The sequence below is a fragment of the Mytilus trossulus genome, chromosome 2 (genome assembly GCF_036588685.1).
Source record: "Mytilus trossulus isolate FHL-02 chromosome 2, PNRI_Mtr1.1.1.hap1, whole genome shotgun sequence".
Lineage (NCBI taxonomy): Eukaryota > Metazoa > Mollusca > Bivalvia > Mytilida > Mytilidae > Mytilus > Mytilus trossulus.
In genome coordinates, this window is record NC_086374.1 from 27521042 (window position 1) to 27538331 (window position 17290).

General features: G+C 31.2%; 1 protein-coding gene across 1 annotated transcript; it reads left to right on the top strand.

Annotated features, from left to right (window-relative positions):
* The first annotated feature begins 12 nt into the window (after positions 1-12).
* Positions 13-16245, top strand: LOC134706889 (corepressor interacting with RBPJ 1-like). The gene is made up of 11 exons (XM_063566242.1): positions 13-174; positions 6286-6380; positions 7220-7301; positions 8010-8074; positions 8814-8965; positions 9685-9791; positions 10688-10773; positions 11728-11816; positions 12212-12319; positions 13412-14281; positions 15494-16245. The coding sequence occupies exons 1-11, from the start codon at positions 103-105 to the stop codon at positions 16063-16065; spliced, it is 2298 nt and encodes a 765-aa protein (XP_063422312.1). The 5' UTR covers positions 13-102; the 3' UTR covers positions 16066-16245.
* Positions 16246-17290: the final 1045 nt, after the last annotated feature.

Sequence of the window (17290 nt, forward strand, 5' to 3'; positions counted from 1 at the left end):
GTAACACCGGAAGTTTCATATATTTACCTCGGACTTATAGTGTATATTCACTTCCTGTTATCCCCTAAACGTTGAGAAAAGGTTTTCTAACAAAAAGCAGTCATGGGGAAGGGTTTCAATAATTATATGACCAAGAAATTTTTCCATCCATCAAGCAAAGAAAATATCAAAAGGGTAAGATGCCTATAAATCACACATACGGTATAATCTTCTTAAATAAAGTGTTTGACATCAGACATGCAAATAGAAGCCCAAAACATTAAAATTTTTATCTGTAGTGTTGTAGGAGGGTGGTAACACACTTTATCGCTGTTAGGAAATCTGTCCCAGTTGAGCAGAGAATCTTCCCTGCTTGACCCAACTATTTGCCCTGCTTGACCGAAGAATTTACCCCGCTTGAACTATTCTCGTTTTGTAAAAGCCAGAATTGGTGTCTTCAACGTATACATACAGATTGACATCATACAACAATCACTTTTCAATTGTGGCTTCAGATAAATAGCAAGAAGGTGTATGAAAATTAATGTATAAAGTCTTATGAAATGACATTAAGGTTCATCATAAGGAATTGAAAAATATGGCCGTGTTTACACCTCCAAAATTACTATGAGTACAGACAAACTGGTACATCCAGGAAAGTTTTAAGGCATGGCAGGAACTAGATATTTAAAAGTTATATGAAGTCTACGTTTCAGAAAATTATAAACTTACCTGGATTTTGATGTTCATTTTTTTCCAATCTTCTGCTGGATTTTGATGTTCATTTTTTTCCAGTCTGCAGAAGATAGCAAAATAAACAAAAACCCGAGTTTCATTTGATACGGTCCACTCAGTTACACAGTTTAAACCTGTTAAATCACCTATTGTTTACAGGTGTCTATTGTCCATCTATTGTCCATCTATTGTCCATTTAAATCAATACTACTCACAACATTGATTATATGAGGGGAGCTTCTCAATCGTTTTCACTACTTAGTTAATTTTTGCACCTTCTGCAGGAACGAAAAAAAATGGATAGCAAAATCTAGAAAAGTTTATAATTTTCTGAAACATAAAATGCATTTAAAACTTATATATCTAGTTCCTGCCATCCCTTAAAATTGTTGCAGGTGTATAGGTTAGTCTGTACTCAGAGTAAAATTTGGGGTGTAAATACGGCCATTTTAGCCAAAAGGTTATGATGAACCTTAATGGTGCATGACGATACAACACTTTCTTTTGTACAAGATAATAAAGATAGACTATAAATATTGACGTATCACACTAAATATTGTCTGAAAAAAAATTAACTATAATTATTAAATGATATGAGCAAATAAGCCTTAATATGGATAAATCAGCATGTGCAATACCGAAAACGTACCACTGTCGATATAAATCAAGATTTAATATGAGGCAGGCATAACCTGTGAATGGGGACGAAGTCCGTATGTATTATTTTTTTTAATTCAAACATGTTAATAAAAGAAACCGAAATACCGTACATAACGTTCCCGATTTTAGTTCTGTAGTTAGGGATTTAGCTGTGACGTTCTTAAAGTTATGAAGTCATATTCTATGTAAACAAAAGAAACGCTTTCATCAGTTAACGTTTTTTTTTCATATCAAACAATTATTAAAATTGAATTTGTATTGAGTTCCAATCTTATATTTTACTAGACTGATAAATATAAAAAAAAAATCAAAGTCTCATGCAAACAAGACAGATATCTGCGCAATTACGGGGAAAACCGGAACAGGAAGTAGATTTAAAAAAAAAAGTTAACGATTTTGAGTTCATTAGTAGAATGAAAAATTCTGGAAATTTTCCTGATTTTTTTTTTTTTATTGATTTTTCTACCGTAATTGGGGACTTCGTCCCCATAATATTGCTCTTCGAACAGGGCCAATACAGAAAAAAGCGGGGGAAAAGCTGTATTGGCCCTAGGGCTAATACAGTTCTCATTTCCGGTTTTCAATTTTCTTTTGCCACTACTTAACTTTGGAAGTATCGTTATGCATAAAAACATTTGTGTTTATAAAATAAACAGGTTAAATGATGTGCAATCTTTTGGAATGTTCTAAGGTTATGAAACGGAAAAAAACAGGGCCAATACAGAAAAAAGTGGGGGAAAAGCCATATTGGTTCACTGCCAGTTTTTAATTTTCTTATAATCACGGGTCTCGAGGCCAATACAGCAAACCTCGAATCTATACCAGTGCCAATACAGCCAGTTAATAACACTATATTATTTAACACTGTTTGAGACCTCCAACAAATTATTATATTAAGGATATTTCAATGAATAACTGTAAAATTTTAACCAATTTGACACTTTAAAACGGTAGGTGAACATGATGGTTTGACGCCTGACAAAAAAGGCATTCCTACCTTCTTGTAAACCTGTAGAAATAAAGGTACTTTTACTTTATAAGTTTAATAGGTAATATCTTCTAAAATTGCTAAATTGGTTAAAGTGCTTCCTTTAGATCCTGAAATTGAAGGTTCAAATTTATGTTCACCCTAGTACGATAAGTACCTGTTCACCCTGAGATCTTTCACCCTGATTTTTATTTTATTATGTTGTATTGTGTGTGTCTTATATCTATGTGTATATATTTGTTTAAATATGTCTTCAATCAGTGCTATCAACAACATCATAATTCGCTGTTTCAGAATGTAATGCATTCCGGGTAATATTTTCAAAAGAGTGAAACCAAAATGTTATGAGTGTTTTTAAACGTGTAACAGTTAGTCCAACAAGAATCTTCAACATAGATGCTAGCCATTAAGATTTTTTAATCTCTTAATTAATTAGGATTGTACATGTTAGTTTTCCTACTGAAGGTCGTTGTTTTTTCTGAGAAACTCAACTTCCTTTATTAATAAAAATTGACTGCCCCAAAAAAAAATGTAGCACAATTTTACCAAACAATTAATTCAGATTTTTCTGTGCAACATGTTATCCCTTTGAATTCTTAGTCAGACTCTGAAGGGATTTTCTGAGTTGGCTGCCTCATAATCCCTCTGACCTTAAGCCCTCAAACAGGTACCTTTAACGCCTGCATTCTTTCCTTCCCCCAAAAGACGCCCTTAAAGTGTAGCCTTTCACTCAAGAAAAAAAATGCTAGCCTACAGGAAAGACCATAAAATTGTCTGTCAATAATACTAAGTATTTAAAGAATTGCATTATATACATTTTCACATACAATGTACATATGTACAAAATTTCCAGATTTTTGTCAAAATTGTATTTACATGATTAAAGGTCTTGGACAAATCAAATATGTGCATCACGACAAGAACACTGTTTGACAAAGTGAAACACATCTATAAATATTGCAACCGTGTCAATTGAGGCTTTAAAGGGAAACTTCGCAAAAAAATCAAAAATTCATATTAAGTCCATTCTGTATAAAAATGCTCAAATTTATAAATATTAAAGTTTTATTCCGCTAGATAAAAGATCACCATCGATTTTAAATTTTGAGTATCAGTTCTTTGCATTCCGCCATTTTGTTATCTTGTCCAAATAAAAATCACGATATGTCTATAAACCATAAAGAAACAAAACTACAGTAACCGATGTTGTCGTAATTACGTGTCGATATCTTGTCAATCGTACGGTTGTTTTATCTGACTAACTAACTTGATTCGGAAAATGTTCTTATATTTTTAATAACCATATAGTCTGTTATTTTTAAACTGTTAATATTGGAATTAGTTAAAAAGTCAAAGTTCAAATCATAAATAAGAGTTCCGTGAAAATTGTTTTCGAAAATCTAATTCGTTCATAATTCTTTAAAGTAATATACTTTATTCAAATAAATAAGAATCTTCGCTCCACTGATCACCCGCATGGCTTAAGGTATTACTCCCAAAGGTATTGTGAGGGGTGTAAGGTGACACGACCAGGTATTCAAGCGATTTCCTGTCGGGCCTGCAAGTTCATGCCTCGTTTCACTTCTGTAGGTATTGATCAGTGTACACGGCCGATAACTTATAACTTTCCATTTTGAACTATCAGGTGCATGTATAATATACATCTCTGTCTTGCGTGTCCGAAAGTGATATAATATACTAGTCATTACTTAACTCATACGCTTGTTTATAAATAAAATTTCTGGTGTAAAGAATATTATTTATAAAAAAAAAAAAAAATGATACCAAAAAAAAAAAAAAAAAAAATTGAAGATATACAAATATACGTATTTTTTCCAAGGGTTAATTTGGGGGAAATCAGAGACATATAATTGTATTATATGTCTCTGGGACAATGTAATATTTACTCGTTGTCAATAGTAAAAGACATAGTTGGATCATTCCAGAAATGTTGATTAAAAAAATGTGCGCACTTGTCGGCGATTCGTTTATACGCCCGGATAGAAAGTTACGGAACTACAGCGCAATTTAAAATATATACATCTATACATTGAACATAAGAAAGAAAAATACATTTTGTGCAAATTGGGGTAAAAGTTTTGTAAATAGACTAGTCCACGTATACCAACAGTATGTAATCATCCAATTCGATAGACTATTGTATACCAAAAGAAGAAGAAGAAGAGGACCAATTTGATTTAAATACTGGTCGATCTATAACTTGCTTTGGTTCATCGAAGTTATTAACATAGTAAAATCACAGATTTATATATCAATTAGATTGTTCTCGAATAAAGAAAGAAATTCGTCATCACCACAACTGTTCCGACATATGCAACTGGACGTACACTAATAATCCCCGAGGGATGTGAATATTTTCTAGGAAAGCTATTGAGTATTAAAGTTTCAAATCATTTTCGGGATTTATTTTCTTTCTTGATATTCAATGACAGCAAATTTAAAGAATAAACTGCTTGTCAGATATTTGTCCGCTTTAGGGGTATTCTTGCCAGTTGAACAGACTTATAATTACATTCAAAAATAGGGAAAGATGACATTAAATTCGTTGTCTTCTGTTTTTAAACATCTTTGGTCAAATAGTTATTAAGTATTATACGTTGTGAGACGAAGACTACTTTAATAAGGACGTCCCCGATTATGATTAAATTTGGTTGACGTTTTTCACACTTCATAAAGAATATTTATTCGTAATTTTTCGATTCCATTCCAAGAAGACCTTAAATTTGCTGTCAATGTTTTAAGACTTCTCAAGTACAAAAGTATTTTTTCTTTATTCGTTCATATTATATTCCGCTTCGGTAGAGTTATCTTCAGTGAGTTCCAGTTATTAATTTGTACGTGGCTTTTAAAAAGTCTAAATCTAAGTGTTCTCATTCATTTATTTGCCTAATAAAGACAAATAAAAATACTTTGGTAAAGCTATTTATAATTTCTAAGTTCTCCTTTTTATTAGACATCAATCAAGGACAAAAGGTGTAAATCATTTCAATCGGACATATGAATTAAGTTTCCCGTCTTTAACCAAAAATTGTGTATTTCTTAGTAAATTAACTTATTTGAATTCAAATAAATAATAGCACCAAACATAATTAAATAATTCCACGGCGATCAATTTTTATTTGTCACCAACTTGAATATATATTTTAAATATGTGTATTGGATGCTCTTGTCTTATAATTCACTGATCCGATTAGACAGTCACACCTGGCAAGGTGTGCCCGAGAGGCGTGGTTAAATACCGAGGTGCAAATAACAATTTACCTTTCAACAAGCCATCTACGAGTATTGCTACAGAACCGTGAATACACATATTGTATCAAGTCATAGCAGAGATAGTAAAAGGTCAATAAGAGTACACCAACATATTGTCTTTACAGATTATTGTACTTTACTTTGTTCACCTTATCAGTCCGAAAATACATTAATTAAAAATCAATTTATAACTTTTTGTGTTGTCTACAAAAATAATTCGAATATATACGTTTAACATAGAAAATTTATCTCATGAATATGCACAATTGAACGTATGTGCGTTTTATCTTCTTATTATCGGATGGTTATTAGATAAAGCATAAGTCATCGGCGCGCTTACGATTACGTTAAAATATGATTAAAAACCAAGACTTTTAATGATTGTTTTTTAAATCCCGGCATGCAAAAACCAGGAGAAAACGTCACGACCTACAGGAAGTAGTTAATATTTTTTCATTAAATATTGAATTTCTCCTTTATTACTGCTCATATAGCGATAAAACTTTGTGAATATATATATTATGTCATAATGAACATATTTAAACCATAAGTAAAAAATCGTGAATTTTCCCTTTAACCCTCTAAATACATGAAATTGAAGTTTGAGAAATTTTTTAGAATTATAATTTAATTTTTTTTTAATATACTAGGTATGGATGGCTCAACAGAAAACAGAATTTGAAAAGAAAAAACAGGAAGAATTACTCAATCAGTATCAAAAAGAACAAGAAACATATTCAAACAGGTAAAAAAATACTGCCAATTTAAAATATGCATTCATGGGTCTGTTATTCAGATAATATTTTCTTATTGAAACATGAAATTCTAAGAAACAAAAGAACTTTTATCTAAAATAATGAAAACAAAAATTTTCATGCTATTCAAACTGTTTAAAACATGATGGTCTTTTTTTTTCTGTTAAAAAAGTGTTCATGATGTTATATACCCTTAATCTATTTTATAATCTACATGGTACACCTTATTTATTGTTTCATATTTTAGTTAATCAGAACCTTTTGTCTCAGGACCTTCAAAATTTCCCTGAAAGACTTTAATTACCAATGATTATGTATTTCAAGGTTTTTGTCAAGCCATCTACTTAAGTTGAAAAAGCGACAATTAGGGATCCTTCATTCCGTCTACAGCAGCGTCCACAAATATTCACTCTGTGGTTAAGTTTTTGAAATTTTAATAACTTCCTTAAACAATCCTGGATATCTACCAAACTTGGACAGAAACTTGTTTATGATCATTAGATAGTATCCAGAAGTAAATTTTGTAAAAATAAAATTCCATCTTTTCCATATTTTACTTATAAATGGACTTAGTTTTTTTTTCCATTGAACATTACAGTTTGCAAATAAAGTTTTTAAACATTATAAGATTCATAAACAATCCTGGATTTTTACCAAACTTGGACAGAAACTTCTTACAATCAAAAAAGAGTATGGAGAGGGATATTTTTATTGTTTTTTTCCTCATTTTTGTTGAGTGCGATTTACACCAAAAGAAGGCGAGACACTTATCAATTTTTCTTGGTGATGAACATTTTTCCCTAACATAGTTTCAATTTATTTGTTTTAGGGCTTTACTTGGTGATGAAAAGGCAAAGCTTGGTTTAAGTTTTATGTACGATGCACCACCAGGGCTGAAGAAAAAAGAAGATGTAAGAGTTTTTAATACAGTTTTTTTCTTCAGATCTATGTCCTATTTTATATCATTTTACACTACAAATTAACAGGGTTTATTAAAGCTTATCATAATTTTTAAATGTGAAATTGAGAATGGAAATGGGGAATATGTCAAAGAGACAATGACTCAACCAAAGAGAAGACAACATCCGAAGGCCACCAATGGGTCATGGGTATTCAACACAGCTAGAAAAATATGTACTTGGAGGTGGTCCTCAGCTGGCACCTTTATAAAATTGTGTACTACATGTAGTTAAGTGAAGTTTTGACTGAAAGTATATATAAATATACCGGGCTAAGACATGAACATATATGTACATGCAAAAATAGGTTATTCACCAATGTAGTCAAAATAAGATCCATTTGCATATTGGTTATACCCAACATCCATTAAACTATTGCATTGTCAACTTCAGAAAAATGATTCAGTTCAAAAATTTTAAATACTTCATTATATAACAATTTATATATGAAATATGTTCATGATTCCCTGTATTATAAGAATGGTCAATGTTTACAACCAGCATCTCAGTCTTGGTATTCATGAAATATCTGCTATTTAACATTTAAAATTCAGAAATCGGAAACAAAGTCACAAAACCATGAAGGCCCATTTTCCTACAACATTTCAAAGGGATCTATCTACCATGAACAACTTTTTAATGATAAATTTAAATTTTCAGGAAAAAGACGTTGAAACAGAGGTTAAGTTTGAATGGCAGAGAAAATACAATGCTCCAAGAGAACAGTAAGTTGTTATTTATTGTGTACTGTAAACAATGAAAATAAAATGCTCCAAGAGAACAGTAAGTTGTTATTTATTGTGTACTGTAAACAATGAAAATACAATGCTCCAAGAGAACAGTAAGTTGTTATTTATTGTGTACTGTAAACAATAATCTGCTGATTTATTGTCTTGTAGCTATAGGAATTCAGTAGGCAAGATAAATGCATGTTCAAAATGGCATTACCATTAACAATTAGTTTGTGAATTGGTTACTGTTTTAAGTGTTTAGGGCAAACCAATAGTGGTTATTAAATGATATTTGTTATTTATTTGCTTACTTATAAGAACATCTCGTCAAAAGGGAGATTATTTCACCCTACTGCCCCTGTCATAGTGTATTGATTTTGTGCTTGGTTTACATGCTGAATTATGTGATTAGGTCAGTTAAAGAGATCCACTTTATGATGATTCAATGGTATTAAGTATGCAATCTTGTTAGTGTATATATGTACCTAAAGCAGGGATATCATCAGTGTTCCTATTTAGTCTTCTCTTATTTCAACCTCCAGAAACTTGTAATCAGGCTTCATTTGAAACTAATTTTTTTCATGTTTTATATGATTGTGCATTTTTTTGATGAAATTTTGCTAATATAACCAGAATTAATCAATATTAGTTCTTTTAAAATCCATAAGCTGTCATTGCAGCAACTTTTTTACTTTGTATCCTTTTCTGTACCAGATATGATTTATTATTGCAGATATGCCAAAAATGATGATGAAATACGTGACCAACCTTTTGGTATTGAGGTTCGTAATGTGCGCTGTATCAAATGTAGAAAATGGGGCCATGTTAATACAGACAAAATATGTCCACTGTTTAACAGAGATTTGACAGCAGAACCACCTCAACGTAAGTTTATTTTGAATATATTTGGTCCTGAGATGATCAGATGATCTACTGCCATCACTTGATATAACCTATAGAATAAGAATTTGAAGGAGGATAGATTTTTCTCATTTCAGATTTCAGAAATTAAAAAGAAAATTTCTTTAAATGTTTTTTTGGGAGGGGATTAATATTCAACAGCATAGTGTATTGTTCAAAGCAAAAACATTTTTTTTTTAAGTTCATTAGACCAGATTCATTCTGTGTCAGAAACCTATACTGTGTCAACTATTTAATCACAATCCAAATTCAGAGCTGTATCAAGCTTGAATGTTGTGTCCATACTTGCCCCAACTGTTCAGTTTTTCGACCTCTGCGTTCGTATAAAGCTGTGCCCTGTGGAGCACCTAGTTGAAGTTATGGGATTTAAGTTTTTGCATAACTTTTGGACCATTCCATTATCATGTGTCAATCTACTAAGTATTGCTTTAGTGTTCTAATCTTTTACTTATTTTGGAACACTGATTGCAGGGGCGGATGCAGGAATTTTCGAAAGGGGGGGGGGGTGCAAAACATATGTCCCGATACTAATGCATTGATCGGCAAAAATAAAGGGGGGTTGCGGGGGGTGCCCACCCCCGGAACCCCCCCTCTGGATCCGCCACTGGATTGTTGATTTACTCTTCATAGGTCTAGTAACGGTTGAAGATAATTGGTTAAGTAATTTGAATATGTTTTTACAGCATCAACAAGTGCAGCAGCTTTAGTAGAAGGAATGAAAGAGGATGGATTTAAATTAAAGCAAAGCATTCTGGGTAGAATGGCTGAAGATCCATCAGCAGAACATGAGGTAATGTTAGTCATATTGATTAGTTTATATTTTGGAATGTGTCCATCATGGCCATGTAAAAATATTTATATACATACCTGGGCCGATAATAAAATATTGTGTTGTAGAAAGTACAAATGTAATAGCTAAAAACTTGGAACATAATCTCCAACAAAAAGAACAGAATCCCATTTACTGTACCCACCTCAAGTTAAAACATAATCTCCAACAAAAGAACAGTATTCCATTTACTGTACCTTCACCTCAAATTAAAACATAATCTCCAACAAAAGAACAGTATTCCATTTACTGTACCTTCACCTCAAATTAAAACATAATCTCCAACAAAAGAACAGTATTCCATTTACTGTACCTTCACCTCAAATTTAAACATAATGTCCAACAAAAGTATACAGTATTGGTTAAATTGCATCTTGTGATGTCTTTGACAAGTGTATTTTCCATGATGAAATAGGGCTGATGTGATGTATGCAAGTCTCATGTTTTTTCCCTTAAATACTTAAATTTGAATAAGTTCTTCTGTTGTTTTCATTGTAAGTAATATGTTTCTGTTGTGTTATCATTTTCAATTTGAGTAATTTCCTAAAAGGTACACCTAGTATATTTTTACCTCTTGTCATACAAATTTCAAAGATATGTCATTTTCAAACTGAAAATGAATATTTGAGTAGCTACTTCTACTAACCCAACAATTTCATATTCACAATTTGAAATATGCATTATTTCTTACAGAAAAGTGTTTTTTTAATCATTTATGATAGAAGCATTATCTATTGTTTATATATTTTGAAGATAAAATATATATATATATTGGTAATTTATATTTTGTAGGTAAAACACTATTTGTTATATATTTTGTAGTTTAAATCATTATATATTGGTTTTATATTTTGTAGAAATTGTTAGAAAGTGGAGATGAAGATGACCCAGAGGTCAAGTTTCTGAAGTCACTCAGTGCTAAACAGAAGAAAAAGTTACTAAAGTAGGCATTCATATTGATAAAGGTTTCATAAGGTTTTCAATATATATTGATACCCTCTAGTAGAGTTTAGTTCTGCTTAATTGGTTTTTGTCTTGCCTGCAACACAAGTCTTGGAAAGGGAGACATAGGTGTTGCTTTTCTGGCATATGTGAACATATGTGACATTTGCTGCTTTTCTATCAGTACAATTCAGTTTAATGACTATTTTGAAGCCTGATCTTTTTCTGAATTTGAAAAGAAGAAATTTGTACTAAAGCTCACAATTTAAATAATTGTAGGCAAATATTCTATTTAATATGAAAATATCATGTATAATAGATTAGGCAAAAGAATTGAAAAAAGGGCACCCTCTACTTTGTATGCCTGGCAATTTGAATTTTGGTACAAAATTGGATTATACATGCCAGAATTTGGTTATCAGTGCATTTTGGTCTTGCATTTATTATATAGTCTTTAACCTCAATTTTAACAGCATGACCACTTTCCCATGGATATAATTTCAAATTTTATTCAATTTTCAGACATCTGTTTAATTCCATGAAAATTGGGCACCTGTAATCAACATTGAGAAAAACAATATATGAAACTATGATACAATAATTTGACTTTGTTACTGATTTATCATATATATATGAATACTAGATTTTCATATTTTGTACACCAAGGCAACAGGGACTTGGTTCTTTCAAAGATGCATTATTATCTGAATGTGAATAAACACATGTGGGATATAAATCAATAAGACAACATCAATATCCACACATATTCCCAAATGACATTTAGATTGACTATTTTATCTGTATCATCAAATATTATATAACATATGTAGAAAATATATTTTTGGCACCGTAGATTGACAAATAGGACTGAGTAACTTTATAAATTGTGTGTGATCAATTTAATGTTTCTGGGTTTCGTTTTCTTTCAACATACTATATGTTTTTTTTTTTATAGGAAACTGAACAAAATACAGGAAGGAAAAGTTAAGAGGTCAAAAAAAGAAAAAAAGCAAAAGAAGAAAAAGAAGCATAGGTCTTCATCAGGTAATAGTCCAATAATAAAACAGTATTTGTTAATGTCTTAATTGAACACTATGAGACAAATGCTACAAATACTTATTCCTTTAATATCCTATAAGCTGTGCTTTTGGAATAAAGTATTATTATTAAATCATCAGGTTAAAACATTTACACATTGTCAAAATTTTACATAATTTTATATTTATATATTAATTTTAATTAGTAAAACAAGCTATCTTAGACCCCCATGTTTTTCTGTATAAAATAGATTTCAAAAGGCCATAACAGTTAATTGGTTAAAGAACACTCTTCTATTATATATAACATATGTAAATCTATTGCTTACAGTTGGATGAATATTGATTTGTTAGTAAAGATTTAAGAGAATAAATCAAAAAAAAATCTTATATCTTATTTAGATTCTGAAGATGAAAGCTCAAGAAGAAAAAAGAAAAAAAGAAACGAAGAATCTGACAGTGATAGTAGTGACGAAGATTCAAAGAAAAGAAGAGACCGTTCTAGTTCAAGTAAATATTGAATATATAAATTGCAGAGAATTCAATGGTCTGGGATCACATTACTCATCTCTTTAAAGGACTGCTGATATGCAACTATGTATGCATAAATGCTCTATCAAGTTATTTTATCTACCCTCTCAATGGGATACTAAAATTACTGAAAATATGCACACATTCTCATCAAACTATCAAACTTTGATTTTGGTCACTGTTTTTTTTAATTTTTTTTTAAATTGATGAAATAAAATGTGTTTTGCTAGTTATTTTAGATATTTTAAACTTTTGTTTTCTTATGAGTAAGGGATTTGATATTTGATATTTGTTTTCTTATAAGTAAATGAAAAACAGTTTAAAACATTGTTAGAAATATCAAATGTATTGTCAGTTGTTAAGGTAAGAATAATACTCAATTCTAATTAACAACAGATTTTTGTCATTGATTGAATCAACTCATTAAGTTAATTTAGAGACAAATATTCATGTGTAACATTTTCTTAGAGAATTTTACAATCCTTGAGTGAATTTACTTTTGCATTTAGTAAAACTGCAAGCTTCCTTTCAAATAATTTTTGTTTGAAACACTACAAACTTTTAGGCCATTTCAGGCCATTTGTCCCATCTCTAGAGTAACTTAAAGATTGGCTTTTTTTTATGGTGTCCCTATTTTTTTTTAAATTGACACTGGATTGAAAACAGGTTGGTTTTTAAAAGAATAGTTCTACATAGTCTTTCTGCTTAGAAGAAAGAAGGCAGAAGGAATATCATTATTCATTTTCTATTCAAATTTATGTTCCCAATTCCACATATTTTTAGTTGAGTTTAACTTTCATAAAAAAAGAATGTATAGTACAAATTTACTCTTCAATTTTTGCTTTACTTTACAATGTTAATTTACCCATTTTTCCTCCTATGTGCAACAATATAATCTGCATTAAACATTTTACATTTATTGATTTTAGACAATTTCATTCTTTTTAATATCAGGTTAAAGTTTATTTTATACTAAGCAAGAACAAACTGAATATATTATTTTTTTCATTCAGAAGATGGAATAAATTATGATTTTTATTTGCATCTCAGCAGATTTTGATTTTTTTCCAGACATAGATTTGAAGTCTAAAAGAAGAGATAAAGGCAAAGGAAAGATGAGAAGATACAGCTCCAGTCCTGACAAAAGGTCATCAAGAGAGAGACAAAGAAATTCCAAGGACTACAAACAGAAGCATTATGAAAGTTCTAGTGACTCAGACTCCAGTAGTAACACAGGAAGTGATTTTTATGAGCAAAAGTATAATAAACAGTCACATGATTCCAGACAGAAAGAAAGAAGAAATAGATCACCTGATAATAGAACAGATAAAAAAGATAGAGTGAGAGATTTTAAATCAAGTAGAATATCTAAAGAGCAATCATATCAGAGAAATTCAAGGTCGGGTAGTAGGTCACCATCCAAAAGTAAGTCTAGGAGAAATAGATCTATGTCGAATGAAAGAAGAGAACAATCACATCATAGACATACAAGGACAAAAAGTAGGTCCCCAGAAGAAAAAAAGTCGAGAAGAAATAGATCAAGTTCAAATGAAAAAAGAAAGCAATCACGTCGTAGATATACAAGATCAAGGAGCAGGTCACCAAACGAAAATAAATCTAGGAGAAAAAGGTCAAGTTCAAATGAAAAAAGAGAGCAATCACATCGTAGATATACAAGGTCAAGAAGCAGGTCACCAGATGCAAATAAATCTAGGAGGGATAGATCTAGTTCAGAAGAGAGAAGGTCTTTTTCTAGAGAAAGATATGAGTCAAGATCAAAGAACAGCAATGTAGGTCAAAGAAGTAGGTCAAGATCTCCAGATCGTCAACATTCAAGATACAGCACGCATGGTGGAAGGGCATCAGTCAACACTCCACCAGTAAAAGGCTGGTTCTCAACTGCCGAATTAACTCCAGGAGTCAAGGATAAAAGATCAAGAAGTAAGACAATTAATAAATAGATTAATGTATCGTTTTCAATATAGCATAACATTTCAACAAAAATAGATTTGTTGAAATAATAAAGGATGGTTCTTTTTAATGATCTAATTTGTATGAATACTTTAATGGTCACTTTACCACATGTAAAGAGCAAAAATGACAATTATAACTTGAAATTAGGAAAACTGAAAACCCATTGTAAAAATATTTATTTCATATGAGTGAATCAGTTCAATTTTTCAATAAACAAATGTATAAAGTTCAATAAAATGTGAAAATTACTATTGAGTTCACACATACTTTGTAAGCTATAAATGACCCTAGAAAAATGTAGGTCTGACTGTAGTCGATAGCAAACCATTAAGGTAAATAAAATGATGACAGTTACAACTTCAAGGCAGTCATGAGACAAGCATTTACATATATGTAAGCTTGTTTTGGATTCTGGTATATAGAATTTACTCATCAAGGTTCACCGCCATAAAAATACACTCAATACTATGAGTACAAAACTTGCTCTTAAACACCAAATCAATAAAAATGAAATTGAGAATGGAAATGGGGAATGTGTCAAAGAGACAACAACCCGGCCACAGAACAGACAACAGCAGAAGGTCACCAATAGGTCTTCAATGCAGCAAGAAACTCCCTCACCTGAGGCGTCCTTCAGCTGGCCCAATAACAAATATCTACACTAGTTTCGTGATAATGGACATCATACTAAAGTCTGAATTATACACAAAAAACTCAAATTAAAAATCATACAAGACCAAAGGCCAGAGTCTCCAGACTTGGGACAGGTGCAAAACATGTTTTTTGAGATCTCAACTCTCCCCCTATACCCCTAGCCTATGAAGGAAAGTAAACGCATAACAATATGCACAGTAAATTCAGTTCAAGAGAAATCAGATGTCAGAAGAGGTCACAAGAGAAAATAAACAAAATGACAATAATACATAAATGACAACAAACTACTAGCAGTTACTGACATGCCAGTTCCAGACCTAAATTAAACTGCAAGTATTTTGATTGGTTGATTTCTGAGTCGTGAGTACAACAATCGTTATTGACAATTTTATAACTGCAAGGCCTGATCCTAAATTAGAAAAAATTTCCAAAGAAATAACATACACAAGTAAAGAAAATATGTAAGAACACACTGAAATCATGTTCAAAATCCATTGTATTTTCATGTTTTTATTGTCTTTTCAGCTTCAGTATGGATAGTTGGGTCGTCTATTGTTTACTGGGCTCACAAGAGGGCATCTCAGCTGAGAGATATCAACCTGGGTGTAAAAACCTCAGAAGCCTGTGTAGAATGGTATGGCACACGAGGAATGAGATGGAATGCACTGATGCCAAAGTTGATGGAACTTGTACAGTCAAAACCTCCCCCAGATGTATTAATATTATATGTTGGTTCAAATGATGTTGGCTATGTCAAACCAATGGACTTGGTCAAAATGATTAAGAATGATTTATGTACCATTAAAGAAATGTGCCCTGATACTCAGCTGATTTACAATGAAATCCTGTCCAGAATCAACTGGAGGGGTGCTCCAACTAATGAGGATGGTGAGCAACAGAGATTGTCTATAAATAAATATGTCAAACCGGCAGTGGAATCAATGGGTGGATTTATGATTCACCATCCTGATATAAGAAATGTAAATCTCTCGCTGTACCGTGATGATGGGGTCCATCTTAATGATCGTGGTTATGACATATTTAATGGTAATATTGCAGACACAGTAAGAGCAGCTCTGTTGAAAAATAAACTTTAAATCATATTATTTATTTAAATGTTTTATCTTGAATTTGTGTATTATTATTTTTACAAATGTATTTGATGCAATAAAAGGAATAGATGTAAAATTATAATTTATTGTCTTGCCTTTCGCTAAATGTGAATTTATAAAGGATCTGTTTCTATTGTAGGCAGCATCAATAAATGATTAAAGTTGTGATTATTTGATTTTAATCTTGAAATCAAGGTTAGTTAAAGGGAAACCACTGAAAGTTAGTCACTGATTGTAAAGCAATGGTACATCTCATTTCCATTGAGATTATTTAGACACACTTCATCATAATCTGTGGCTTTGAAACTCTTTTATATAAAAATATTGAGATGTGGTATGATTTTTAATGTGACAATTATCCACCAGTGATCAAATGATGTGGGTGTTAAAACAACTACATTTCACTGTGTGACCTTCAACAATGAAAAAAACATATAGTAAGCTATTATAAGCTCTACGACATGACATAAGTGAAGAAATTCAAACTAGAAAAATGACAGCCTAATTTATAATAAAACATTTTACATGTTAAAGTGTGTAACAAGGTCAGTTTTGGTGAACTACTAATTATAATTCCATTAAATATGGTATGCAGTTGTTGAAACATCGGAAAATCTTATTTCTGTTGTAATTAGTTTGCCCCAATCATTGATGGTTTGTTGACTTTAAAACTGTTTGCTCAGTATACATGTTAAAGTTTGTGGTGGTACCATTTAAAGGGAACCCTTCTGAATTTGTGTGAAAATTTTAAAGTTTTCAGTAGTAATAACTTTGTTGTATCTCATTTCCACCGCAGTAATATGGCTATGTTTTCCTCATTCTTGGTCTATTGACTCTGAACGCTTTGCATACTATTCACTTGCATTATACTATAAAAATGATATTTAGGTCATCCATGACTCAAGTTTATGTTAACAGTTGGTCATATTTTTGTATACCATGGTTAGTCTGTCCATCTGTCTGGACATTTACTTGATCTTTACCTAAATTTTCACACTAGATTTTTTTGTATACAAATGTAATACATTTAGTCAATATTAGGTCCCCCAAAAAAATAGGAAGTTAGAAGAGCAGAATAATTGGTATCTTGTATACATAAGGATTCTGTCTGGTTTATCTGTTGTCTTTGAAGTAATTTTCATGGATTAATCCACCAGAAATAAAATACCTTTTGAGTTCAGCCTTCAACAATGATCTAAACCCATACTGA

What these genes read in the sequence shown, in the direction of transcription:
- LOC134706889 (XM_063566242.1), top strand. Translation starts at nt 103, where the DNA reads ATGGGGAAGGGTTTCAATAATTATATGACCAAGAAATTTTTCCATCCA. An exon ending in CAGAAGAAAAAGTTACTAAA is followed by an intron (nt 10,774 to 11,727) that starts GTAGGCATTCAT and finishes TTTTTTTTATAG; the next exon opens with GAAACTGAACAAAATACAGG. An exon ending in CAAGGATAAAAGATCAAGAA is followed by an intron (nt 14,282 to 15,493) that starts GTAAGACAATTA and finishes TTGTCTTTTCAG; the next exon opens with CTTCAGTATGGATAGTTGGG.